The 13,312-nt window shown below is 35.7% G+C and overlaps 1 protein-coding gene across 1 annotated transcript; it reads right to left on the minus strand.

Annotated features, from left to right (window-relative positions):
• Positions 1-1,500: 1,500 nt before the first annotated feature.
• LOC104896018 (uncharacterized) lies at positions 1,501-11,300 on the minus strand. The gene is made up of 15 exons (XM_048645790.2): positions 10,977-11,300; positions 10,799-10,887; positions 9,466-9,532; positions 9,228-9,340; positions 8,574-8,640; positions 8,239-8,287; positions 7,932-8,017; positions 7,258-7,523; positions 7,045-7,100; positions 6,141-6,226; positions 4,135-4,227; positions 3,730-4,054; positions 3,014-3,525; positions 2,126-2,360; positions 1,501-2,033 (listed from the first exon to the last, which is right to left on the minus strand). The coding sequence occupies exons 1-15, from the start codon at positions 11,169-11,171 to the stop codon at positions 1,780-1,782; spliced, it is 2,493 nt and encodes an 830-aa protein (XP_048501747.1). The 5' UTR covers positions 11,172-11,300; the 3' UTR covers positions 1,501-1,779.
• Between the last annotated feature and the right edge of the window lie 2,012 nt (positions 11,301-13,312).

The raw sequence follows: 13,312 nt of genomic DNA on the forward strand, positions 1-13,312 counted from the left end.
TTTCGAGATATTTGTTGCAATCTTCTTTTTTTATAATCTCATTGTAAATCATATAAATACAATTCGGATTTAATATAGCGATTTGTGCAAGTATTTTACGATTCCGACGCATTTTGTCCTCACTCATGCGCACGCTGGGAAATTTTTCAGGAGGTCCCCCATCCCTGGACTACTCCCAACCAAGCATGCTTAACTATGTAGTGACTAAGGAAATAAGCTCACTAAAAGAAAAATAGATCTTGTTGGAATAAGTAGCATGTTAAATCCCTTTAAAGCAATCATGAGGGGTATTACATACACTCCCACTTGAGAATAGCAACGTGCTCGTTGCACCTGAGGACTCCACATATTCAGCATACAACCTGTGGTTCGCCCCAGTCTGAAAACTGATCACGTATTCGACACGCAACTCGTGATCCAGCGCCAGAATCCTCCCCTGGCTAGGTGACTAACCTTGGATTAATTATCCACGCGATCAACACGCAATCGCAAGGTTGCTCATATACCATTTGTAACACCCGAAACCCATCCGGAGTCGAGTTTACCGTCACCAATACGTATGAAGCACGCTTAACTATGAAGTATCTAAGGAAATAAGCTCACTAAATGAAAGATAACATCTTGTTGGAATAAGTAGCATATTACATCCCTTCAAAACAATCATGAGGGGTATTACAATATTATTCAGACATACTCTCTATATCATTCAAACACACACACACTATATTATAAATAAACTCACTATATCATTCAGACACACACTATATTATACAAATCTCATTATATCATTCAAACACACATTATATCAAGCAAAAACTCACTATATTATTTAGACACTCACTATATCATGCATAAACTAAATCATTCTATAAGTTAGAACACGTGTCATGATATATACAACACTACTTAGATCTTCTTGTATGTTAAAAAATTAAAATTCATCCACCATATTGCATATCATTTCATTTGATGTTTTCCGTTAATAAAATCTACTATATTGTATATAAGTTCAGTATATCTCTATAGAACTCACTATATGAAGTTAATATCAATTACCAACCCGATGCATACTAAATTAGTGTGCACCGGGTCCATCTGAGTTTTTTTTATTACGCATATTGAGAGAAATAGATTTTCTGACGTTTATAATGCATTACCAATATTACCAAAATACAAAATGCAAAAAGAAAAGAATAACATTAAATGGGACCAAATTAAAAAGTTGAGATGTCAGCTTTCAAAAAAATTAAAAACCAAAAAAAGGCGTCAAATGTCAATTTTGAGCGGAGGAAGTGCTGAGGCTGATCGCCTACCGGACACCGACTGTTAAAACAAAATAAGACCACATGAACTAGAAGATCAAGTAGTATCAGGCATCTGTCGCTTTCTAGGTTTAGATCCACATATTGGGGCCTACAGTTTAAACAAATACCACAAAAAAACAGCCATCACTTCACTACTAGATATCCCATATCCCGGGACAATTTAACAGGAAATCCATGACAAGAAAAGACCAATTTTATGCTTTCATCCTCTATTTTATGGGTTCATTGGCAAGCAAGCCTAATGGCCTGATAGTGATAACAAATTAACAACAATAAGTCTTACATGTGGATGGTATGAAACTATAGGCTAAGAACACATTCTGATTAACACTAGTGTTGTATGAATGCATTGGTACAAGAAAACGACATAAAAACGTCACAAAATTGTAATCCCCCTCGAATCTTCGAAAATGAATAAAGTAGCAAGAGGGGAAGAAAAGAGACTGTCCTTCAACTATAATGCTACCATGTCAGCAGTTGTTTCCTCCTTCATGTCAGTATCATTCGGGCTAGAGGCTCCATTCACCCCACCATTTTCGGGTTCAGTTGTCTGAGCATTATCAGTTCCTGTGCGCTTCTGAAGTCTTTCAAGCATATCTGTACAGTCGAGTGCTGTCACCATGACATTTATGTTGGATCTCCCTTTCCAGCAGCCAATTGCAACAGTGGATGAGTCAACTTGGATGGGGATGGATGATGCCTGGTGAGCTGCAAACAAGGACATGAAGGGACGATAAGTGGTTTTAGAAAGCGAAGGTTGATTTATTTATTTGTTCAGAAAGAAAGTAGAGCTGACAAACCTTCTTTTAGAACTACTACACAGCATCCGAGTACTAGTTTTGATGCACTCTCAACCAGTTCAGCATCAACAAGATCGCCAAATTTGATGGATTTGTATTGCAACAGGTGCTTGAAATCGACAAGGGGTGCAAGGAGTATTTGCTTGGTTATGTAAGGGAGGAGAAGGGGCAATCCTTCGGAGGATATACGATATCTACATTCTGTGGAGTTTCCATCCTTGGAAGTCTGCCGCTCCTGTGATTCATAGCAGATAATACAAAGAGCACTAAAGTTACTATCATCAATTGAAAGATGCCTCCATAAACATTTCAAGCTTTCACTAGGAAAATCAAGCAGTTATTTAATGTCCAGTGGCTTGATTAGATCCGCATACATCACACAGAAGCTAAATATGGAACTTCTATCAAAATAAATCTCATTTATATTCCCTAGAGCTCAATTAACTTTCTACTTGCACTTTATCTCATTCATGTTCCAATAATTCTGTACTCGGAACACCATATTGGTTTAGAATATATACTCCTATCTCCTATGTATCTGTAGCTTCTACCTTAAAGCATGGAAACTCTACACGTGGATGACCATTTTGAATAATTTCAAAGAAAAGTCTCTCCTGCACTTCATAAATGTTGCTATAAAGCACAGAATTAAGAATGACCAAAATCTATCAGTTAGAACTCACTGAGATCTGAGCTCCTATATACATTCATAATTTCTTGTTCAACATCTATTCATAGCTCTCCTATGGAGACACCTTGCTATGTCTTTGCAAACATTTCAGTAGTTAGTGCTAAAAGTAAATTATACTAAAGTACTTAAAGAAAATATCCTCAACTTTGAGCACCAATGATAAAAGAACTGTGAGGAAACAAAAATGAGGTACTTACAAACATCTTCAGGCCCACGGAAGCTATCTTAAGCTGCTGTCCAGCAAGAATATTCAGTTCCAGAACATCTTTGACTGACTTAGATATGTAGTATATTCTCTTCACACTGTCAGTATCATTATTTCTTGTGACAAGGTGACCATACAAGGGAAAAGAATCGTCTATTCCATAGAATGCTTTAATACTGTTGATTACAGATTCTTCTTTCAACAATATTACTGGGTCAATACCTTTCCATTTTCCTTGGTTCTTTAGCTTCCTCTTCATTCCGACTTTCTGTGGCTCAGATTCGTTTTCACCTTGTTTATCCTCTGGTTCTTCATCTCCCAATGCTTGGTTGGGCTTATTGTCCAAAGAACGTGCATCTATTTCTGCATCGCCAACAGAAGTTGCTTCACATAAATTTGCTTCCAAAATATCATCTGAATTGCTTGCAGTTTCCCTTGCAGATTCAGCAAAGTTTTTGTCTTTATCGAGCAACTGCCCGTTTCCAGTTTCGTTTTTGTCTTCAGCTGCAATAGTTCAGATTCTAACATTAATTAATATACAATTACCTATGATTAACTAACATTCAACAAATGCCTTGACTTGAGTCTAGCCTGGACAAAAAAGTGGTGTGACCACTTTTGACCAGTCACTTAATATTTTCAACTTTTGGAATAGATAGTAACACTATCTAACAGCAATACAACATTTTCAGGATGAGGCAAAGTCACCTGGAAAAGGAGAATGCTTGTGAAAGACTGCAATAAAGAAAGCTCCAGTATTCTGGTCATGAGGCACAATCCTCATGCAGCGTTCCAGAGGTAAACTAGAGACTTCATCGTCATTAACTTCAGAATGTGATGAAGTGCTATTTATTGTTGGCTGAACGGCGACATTTCCATCATCTCTCTGTGCTTCTGCCACTCCTTCATCATCACCATTATCAGATGAATCAACTATGCTTCTCCCTGACGGAAACATGCTGGAAAGCATACCAGGTCTACGATATACAGGAACATCCTTATAAGAAGATAGCCAAAGACCTTTGTCTCGGACCTGCAAGTCGGTGCTAGCAATGTCTTAAACTTTTAACATGAATGGTCATCATAAACAGATATGTACAGTTTCTGGCTCACCTTCCATTTCTTTAGACCAGGACGACGAACTAGCTGAGGAATTACATCAGAGACATCAAGGAGCTCAACTGAGTCACCACACCTCCGCAGGATCTAAGAAATAGACATCAAGAAATAGTTATCCTAGATGGATTGCATATAAAACAGCCAATAGAGCAAAGAAGACCTAGAGAACATATCCAAAATCAAATCAAGCCAACAGCTCCTCAAGAATAAAACATACCAAAACTTCTTAAAAACTTAACCATGGTGACTTTACAGGTAAACCCCGACTCCGGTTGTTAGACATAGACATGCGTCCCTTCATTCAAATTACCAAAACTAGTCAACCGTTATCCCCTACAATGACTTTCCCCCAGAAAGATAAAGACAAGAGAAATGATTTATGCACCCCACGAATCAAGATCGTTCGCCTTAAGCACTACTTTCTCTCCATAAACGCAATTGCAGGTCAAAATCAAGGTGGTTAGAAGGAGGAGAGCGAGATGATCCAGATTGCAACACTGCTCATAGTTTCAGATTAGTTGATTGCAGCTTCGTTTCTTTCTCCTAAAGTCCTAACCCCCGAAACAATCTTCTCAGTCTAACATCCTGCAAAATGTTACTAATTTCCAATAAGCCTAATCCAGCACCTATAAACTAACGTAATGTAATTTGTTATGATATTGTTGAACCAAAGAAATACTTAGAGGATGATATCCAAAAGTAAGAATATACCCAAAAAATTCAAATTTTCATGGCCACAGAACCAGATGACTCCTCCTAAGAAGATGGTGATCGCGTTGCTCAAAATTGTGATGCATGATTACTGAAGGGTAAATTATCAATTTCATTTCTTTGTTGATTCCATGGAGTAAAAAAATGGCTGTTCTATAATAAACAATGTTTATAACATTAGCTGTTTTAACTCGTTTCTAAAACCATTATGTATATTTTATACAGTTGAATTTGCTTATAGGATACAATTATGCTCATAATTTTAGTTAGTCCAAATGGTTAGAACATTTTTTTATAATGATTATAACAAAATAGGTTCTAAAAAGTACTCCCTCTGTCTTTCATAGTTGCAATGCATTGATTTTAGCGCTTTGATATACTAAGTTTGACCAGGGATACAAAACAAATTTCAGTATCTGAAATGTTGGATTTATCTCAATGTCTGTTACATAATATCAAATTTCTAATCACTCATAGATAATTCAAGATAGCAATGATCAAAGTTGTGTTGCCAAGTGTTGTAACAAATAAAAGAAGTGTGTATATATATATATATATATATATATATATATATATATATGGGCGAGATCACATAAGAATGCTCCTTACAAGAGAAATGAAAATGAATCTCAACCACACGATTGGATTAGAGTTACAACACGTGTTCATTAGAGTCATACTTTCTTAAAAAATTTAAAGCCCAAAATTTTTAATTTTTTTTTAAATTTTTTTTCTAAAATTCTTTTTTTTGGAGTTACGTCACTTTTTCATTAGAGTTATATCACTTATTGATAAGAGTTATAGCGTGTTAAATTCATTCTCATTTCTCATGTAAGTATGCATTCTCATATGAACTCACTTCTATATATATATATACATATTTAATGAATATTTACCAAATATCTTGAATTACGATAATAGAGTGGATATTTTCAATTCGTCAATTGATGATCATGATTGCAGCGAAGTGCATTGGCCGCAAGATCGGCTTCCGTGACTCTCAAGTATTATCCCAATCGCAATTGCAATCAGGACTTCTTTCTATGGTTGATTCTCTATGATCGCCCTTTAAGGAGTATGAATAGGGGCATTAAGACCAGTTGCACACTCTCATGCCGAAGACTAGAGCTAGAATTTTCTACTGCACATCATGCAGGGAAGACTACTCATACTTCCACCATATAAACAATTCAAAGAGGCAACTGGCAACCCATAAATATTTTTGACATACATCTAGATACCAAGTTCGAACATTAAGTTTGAACTGTGGAGCATTACAAGAATATTACCTCTGCAACCACAGCCTCATTTTCCACTGGATTCATAGAGCATGTGGAGTAGACCATTCTCCCCCCAACCTTAAGCAGAGATATGCCTGCCAAAATAAATAGATGACAACTTCACAAAATCAACAATCATTACTAGGAGCCAGGAAAATGTTTCTATTGATATGTGCCTAGTAAGGGACTCATAGAGTTCAACAAAGAAGTAACAGAGAAAATTTCTTAGGAAAACATATGTATTATCTTCTCAGCATATGTATGTACCAGTTTCCCACCTTGTCATCTCTTAAAAAGCATTTAGTTGTCATTTTGTAATACGATCACTGTTATTCTACCACTGAGTGATCTTGACTCGATTAACAGATCATCACACCAGTTCAAGCAGTAGTACAACTATGAGGAAAAATGTCAGCTCACCAAAAGTCTAAGTTAAGCTGACAGAGAAACTAGCATAGCATATCTGTTAACAAACTTCTTTTCTTTCCTTTTTGGGGAAGAAGGGGGGGTTGAAGTAAGAATCAGATTGAGTAAATGAACCTTCAATCTAAATCATTCAACAACGAGAGGGGAAAAAAATCAAATCAGCTCAAAATCCCCAGCAGATCAGCAACTGTGTTTAAAACAAGGCCGTAAGAATCAAGGATACTTCCTACGTCTTCTGATCATTGAGGTTCGAAAAAATATAGATGGAATCACGTTTGAGATTGGCAACAAGGTTGCTGGGAGATGATGGTGTAAAGCTCAATTTGCTTTAACTGTACTGCATTTAGCATTTATATTTTACACTCTTCCCAGTATTTTGGTAAATAAATTAATCTAGCCCTTCCATATTTCTGTGAGGACTGGATTCTAAAATCTGGAGGAAATTCAAGATGACATAATTTTGAATCAAATTCTTTTGGAAAGGTACCTCGCATAGCTATTTTAATCTGCAGACAGTGAAGACCATTACCCATTCCGACATTCCTGCAAAAGATGACCATGGAGGATCAAGGGAAAGAAGTATCACCCAACTGAGAACAGTTTAAAACAACTTGCAAGAATTACAAGAGAAAAAGAATTACCTCTCCAAAAAAAAAAAAAAAAAAGAGAGAGAACAGAAAATAATTGGAATCACAATTACCATTTCCTCCAGATGTCAGGGGCCTTCCTGAGAGTTCCATCACCACTGCAAGGTACATCACACAAGACACGATCAAAGACAAGCTGATTTATACTCAGCCCATTTGCAGATTGAATATCAGAAGAATTATGGTGAAATTTGCTGAGACGGCAGCCAGGAAAATCCTGCGCTTCATGGTTCGTGACTATTAGATTGGCAGTGCACATCCTCTTTGTTTGATGGATAAGAAGATTGCTTCTTTGCACATCAACATCATTTGCAACAACCTATACAAAAGATGAGCACAATTAGATGCAAAGAGCAGTTCTAATGCCAAAAGCAATGGTGGAACGTTTCTGATAACCAAGTGATTGTACACCAATACAAAACAAAACAGAAAGAAGGCCAATCCGAACACAGAGCTTAATAACTACTTCCTCCGTCCCCGAATACATTTCCCATTTGTCCTTTTCACGTTTGCTAATGTATATTTTGTACCATTAAAATCTCTAATTACATAGTAAAAATTATAAAAGTTTGATTTTTGTATTGTACTCAGTGATACGAATTAAACAAGACTCCACATGACTATATTTTTTCCTATATATTATTTGAAAGATTTCTTTACTCATGAATAGTGCAAAAATTAGAAACGGGAAGTGTATTGTGGGATAGAGGGAGTATTAATTATATACCATTCCACTTGGCAATGTTCCAGGTTTATTTGCACGATGAATTATCTCAAGTAACTGGAATGTTTTTGACCCTGGCGCAGCACACACTGCAACAAAGAAGTCACATCCATTAATTAAGCGCAAATTCCCGATAACAGTAAATAAGAAAGCTATCTACTTATTCTCCAAAACAGGTCTAAATAAACTAAAGGCATGCTTAGGTAATAATCATTGCAAGACTTTTCCCACAAGGATGAAAACATACTCTACAACATGACCACGTCTTCGGCCATATTAATAGATTGAACAGAAAACAGCATATACTTACTGTCTAGTACGAAATGATCTGGATGCACATCCAAGAAGAGAGGAGGTACCTGTTCATGATTGGCAGTGGAATCAGTAAAGGTCACTTAGTTTCAAAAACATACTCACTTAGTTTCAAAATACAAGACACCCTTGCTTTTATAGATTGAAATTGTCTGTCTAAACGCCACGAAGTACATTGACAAACTTTATAGAGCTATACCTTCATATTCACATAAAAAGTACTTCCCTTATTTACTTTTACACTTTATTTGAAAGAAAAAACAGTAAAGGTCCACCAGAGAAGTCAATGAGATGGAAAAAGGAGTACTTTTAAACATGCAAATAACAACTTACCATGCTGACAGCCTCCTGTCGTGTTATGTTTCCTATTTCATGCGCTAGCTTAAGAAACTCATGGAACCTGGAAATGGAGCATCATAAATATAGTAAGAGTAGAGTCACTACTTAGCTCCTGTAGAAATATCATTTCACATTATCCTACACGTCAATATTACCCAAACACCTCACAGAATGCTTACAACTGTGGCACAGTGGCAGGGTCAAGGAAAATTAAATGTATGAAGATTTACCCCTATGATAAGAAGAAGGGCTTTTCTCAATTGACCCTCGACCAAAGATGCAATAACTGTCTACTTTCAAAATGAGAAGGGGAAAAAAAGTGCAGAGACAAAAGGGAGAATAAGATATACTTCCTCCTTTCCGAATTAAATGCAACAAATCCACTTTTTCACTATTCACACTTTTCACTTTGACTAAAATTTGTGATTTATACATAATGAAAAATATAGTCAAGTTGGATCTTATTAGATGCGTCTCGTGACGTACTTTCATAAAATGTAATTTTTATAATTTTTACTTATATATAATTATAGATATCTGTAGTCAAAATAATGTCTCAAGACGCCTTAAAGTAGATTTGTAGCACTTAATTCGGAACGGAGGAAGTAGTAATACATTCCTTCAAGTTTAAGAAAATTATAGGCTTGCCTCTCCAGGGTCTGGGTTTTCCTCAGCTGTTTACGTGAAAAATTGGAATGCCAGGCAAGATTCTCTGGATACCAAGGCAGTGGCCTAAGAGCTTCTGCTTCATCCCCAGTGAACTAAGCAGGAAAAATAACAGAAGTTCAAGATACTACATCCATGTAAACTATTAATGCATGAGCCATGATTAATTACTGCAAAATCATATAAATAATAAACAAATTAGAGCATGTGATTCAACAACCTCGGATTGAAGAGATTTGACAAAATCATTCTCTAGTTGTGAGCGGATGTCCAAACAGAACTGGCTACTGCAAAATCACCAATGAAGAGCTCGTTGTGGGTCAGTTAAAGAGCTCAATATGAAATGACTTGAGTAACCCACCAAAAAAAAATTCATAAAAGTAAGAGCAAAGATTTCTTATTCTTTCACGCCCTTTTCTTTTGTCTGCACACAACCCCAAAATCAAAGAAGGGGGTGACATGGCGATGCCCGGCAAGCAACGTATGAGAATATCAAGTATCCTAAATATGGGAAGAAGCATACATGCTCCCACTAGTTCAATAAATTAATGAAATAATGTGGCAACCCCATAAACGGATTGCAATTGGGTTGCCAGGCTCCCACTAAGCAATGGGTATTATATCAACTTAGCTATTTTGCAAACTCAAATCCAAGACAATTAAGTATAAAACCAAATTTTTAAAAAGTTAGAAATAAGACTATACTCTCTCTTCCTCCCTCTCCAGTTGACTCTCAATGGCAAGTGATATTAAGAAGCAAACTGCTCAAACTCCAGCTGCATCCTTGAGTCCCACTTTATTGACAAATGACAATATTTCCGAGATGGTGCAAGTGCAGCCTTAGTCAATGACAAAAATTCTCAACCTTGTCAGTAGGCTCGCCAACCCTCAAAAATTATTCCCCTCACCATCATCATCTCTACTAACTCTGCCTTCCTCAATCTACAGGAAGATTAAGCTCCTTTGATTCATAATTTTCTCAAAGATTAACAGTTTAAGTAGATAGATTGAAGGATACAGAAGAGGCAAAGTGGACAAGAAGCATGGGATCAAGGAGATTTGTTAGATGTGTCATTGCACAGAACTACGTAGCTAACTAAATAAGCTGAGAAGCAGGACTAGCTTCTAATCCCAAATAGATCACCTAGCCTTAGCACGCAATACGCATAGGAGGAGAACATACAAATCAACTACCGCACACATATCGACATCCCAACCGCAACGAAAATCTCTTCCACATTAACTAAACCTCCACAAATATAAGAAAGTGTATTCACTACTTCATTTTGCATATTTCTCATTTCTCTAGTATTATTATAACCACATTACTGAAAGTTTATAATTATGTTATTTATGTTCAAAGCACCCTTCTCAACACTATTATTTTCTCTCCTATCAATTCCCAAAGATGTTCATCAAGCTGCCAAACATATTCCACTTATATCTAATACAACAACATAATCATAATTCATCAAAATGCAATAATTAACCAATAAAAACCTCCTATAAACCCTACATCACCTAAACAAAGATTATAGATCAAACAAAAGCACCTCGAATTGATTCGAAAAGCAGCCGGGAGCGGCTTCCGTAGAACTTCAATAAAAGTATCCCATTCTTCCGTCGTCACAATCCCTTGCTCCTGCCAAATTAGCATTGATTTTCAAAATGAATCATTTCTTCAATTTAACAGAAAAGCAAAAAGAAAAAAAAAGAGAGCAGAGATTAAACCTTGTAGTAATCTTCAAAAGCAGCGTTGTGAGTTTTCAAAGGCTCCCAACTATCCTTCTTAGTAGCTTCGGCGTCGCCGGATTTATCGGCGTCAGCGGCGGAAGAAGCGTCGGATTTAGAGCTATATTTCCAGACATTATCTCTGCTTTGTTTGAAGTGTTTTCTTTGAGTGCGGCTTCTTCCTCGGCCTCCCATGGCGTTTTCTGGGAAGTAGGAGAGAGGAGGTGAGGTAGGAAAGTGGAGGAAGGTTTTAGTGTTGCTTCAACGGAAGTGGAAATGAATCAGGAACGACGAAGTTTAAGTGCGTCACTTGGAAGTTGAAATAGCCCACTAGACCTAGTTTGTTTGTCGAAACTATTTGTTAGAACAACTACAATTACAAATTACAATCACTTGTAAGTTATAACTTTGTGTGCCACATTAGATTTTCAAACTACAACATTCCAAAGCTACAATCTCTCCCATTACAAAACTACAACCACGTGTAGTTTTGTAGGTTCCACATGTCATCATCATAGATTCATAGCATTTTTGTGGGTATATTTTTTACAATGTTGTTACTCCTATTTATAGACTAATATATGAAAAAAAAAGTTGCATATACTGTAGCACAACATTATCGTTGCAAATTACTCAACATCTCAAGTTATTCTATAGATCTATATTTTTTACTGTTGCATAACTCCTATTATACATAGAAAGTGTATTGGAAAGTAAAATGTGAAAGAGAAAAGTGAAAGTGAGGCCCACAAAAAATTGACAAAGCAAGTAGCTTTGGGGAGCTACTTGGCTTCAGAAAGCAAGAAGCTTGCTTTCTCTCCAACAATAAAGCTACTAGCTCTAACTTTTAGTAAATTGCAAGCTAGGACCTAAGAGCAACCGGTGGAGCTGCTCTTAGCTACCCACTCGCAGTCGTTGCATACTTCCTCAGTTCTAAAATAAATGTAATATGAGGATACGTAATATTTAAGAAACTCGTTTTTTCGCGATATCTTCCTTATTCTAAACTAAATATAACCTAGGAGTATGCAATATTTAAGAGGCTCGTTTTTTCTGGCATCCTCCTCCTCCACATGACCACCAAAAGTAGAAAGACTGAATTTTTTCCCTTGATTTTACTTTTAAGAGTGGAGATTGAGTATAAGCAAGCAGGAACTATGTGAAATAAAAAAAAATTAGAAGTTAGAAAATGGAGGAATTAAAGGCAAACACACGTAGGTTATGACTATTTTATCTACTTCAATTAGTTTAATCTTGCTATATCTCCCTCCTTCCTTCTCTTTTTCCTTTTCCACTAGCTAGATATTTTGCACACACTATCAAATCGTTTTTGTATATTTATTATTCTTATGGTCGAAATTATAATTTATATTCTACATCATATATTCATTATATATGTGTGTCATTTTTCATATAGTATATCACAAGATTTCAAGACAAGTAGTTAGTTGATGATTTGAATTATGTGAACTTGATATAAGTTATTAGTTGTATATTTGTATAACGTAGTATATGGCATCGAAGCATCTGCTAAGTCCATTCGCAATAATTGTATATTTTCGAATTATTTACATATTTGTAATCTTCAACCTACAATCATGTAGATCAAAATCAGTTCAATTTAGCCATTATTGAGCCTAATTTGAGGAGATGATTTGTAATTTTAGGAAATGAACCGTAAATAAATTTATCTGATTTGATTTAGTTTAGGTAAGTGTAATATTTTCAAGCACATTTAATTTTAGTAATTCAATTTCCACTTTTTTGATAAATATAGGCAATCAATTTAGTGTTGTTTATTTATTTAAAGTTTTAATATGCTACAAACAATCCGAATTAGTATTGTTTCATCTGCTATAATGTATTCTGAAGGATTCTTAATAATTCCAATTAACAAGTACGATAACATAAAATTGATATTGGCTATTTTTGTGGAGTTAACATACTGGCATACTAGCTATTAGGTAGATTTTCCTTTTATGAGCGTAGTCAGAACCATCAGGTCCATACTCCTCTGCCCTAAATGTTACCACCTACCCTCCATCGATCATTTTTTTATTTTTAGTAGCTTTTTTAGTTCAATTGCAGTTTTTTGGTTTTTAGTAATTATAATATGAAGAAGTTGATGATAAAAGAGGGGTGGAAAATAGGGAAATGAACTATTATAAATCTTATTGACACCGATCAACTAGCATAAAACTAATCATCAAATAAATATTGATATTGGCTATTGATTGGTGTCTATCTTCTATATCTATATTATTATCTAAAGTAAAATCATAAATCTTATTTGACAAGCTCATATTCACCAATCAAATGAAGAGCACAATCAAATC

This window comes from Beta vulgaris, chromosome 6 (genome assembly GCF_026745355.1).
Source record: "Beta vulgaris subsp. vulgaris cultivar EL10 chromosome 6, EL10.2, whole genome shotgun sequence".
Classification (NCBI taxonomy): Eukaryota; Viridiplantae; Streptophyta; class Magnoliopsida; order Caryophyllales; family Amaranthaceae; genus Beta; species Beta vulgaris.

Coding starts and splice junctions, on each gene's coding strand:
- LOC104896018 (XM_048645790.2), bottom strand. CDS start 11,171: ATGGGAGGCCGAGGAAGAAGCCGCACTCAAAGAAAACACTTCAAACAA. Junction 7,101..7,257: donor CCTGACATCTGGAGGAAATG/GTAATTGTGATT, acceptor CATCTTTTGCAG/GAATGTCGGAATGGGTAATG. Junction 2,361..3,013: donor CCGTGGGCCTGAAGATGTTT/GTAAGTACCTCA, acceptor TATGAATCACAG/GAGCGGCAGACTTCCAAGGA.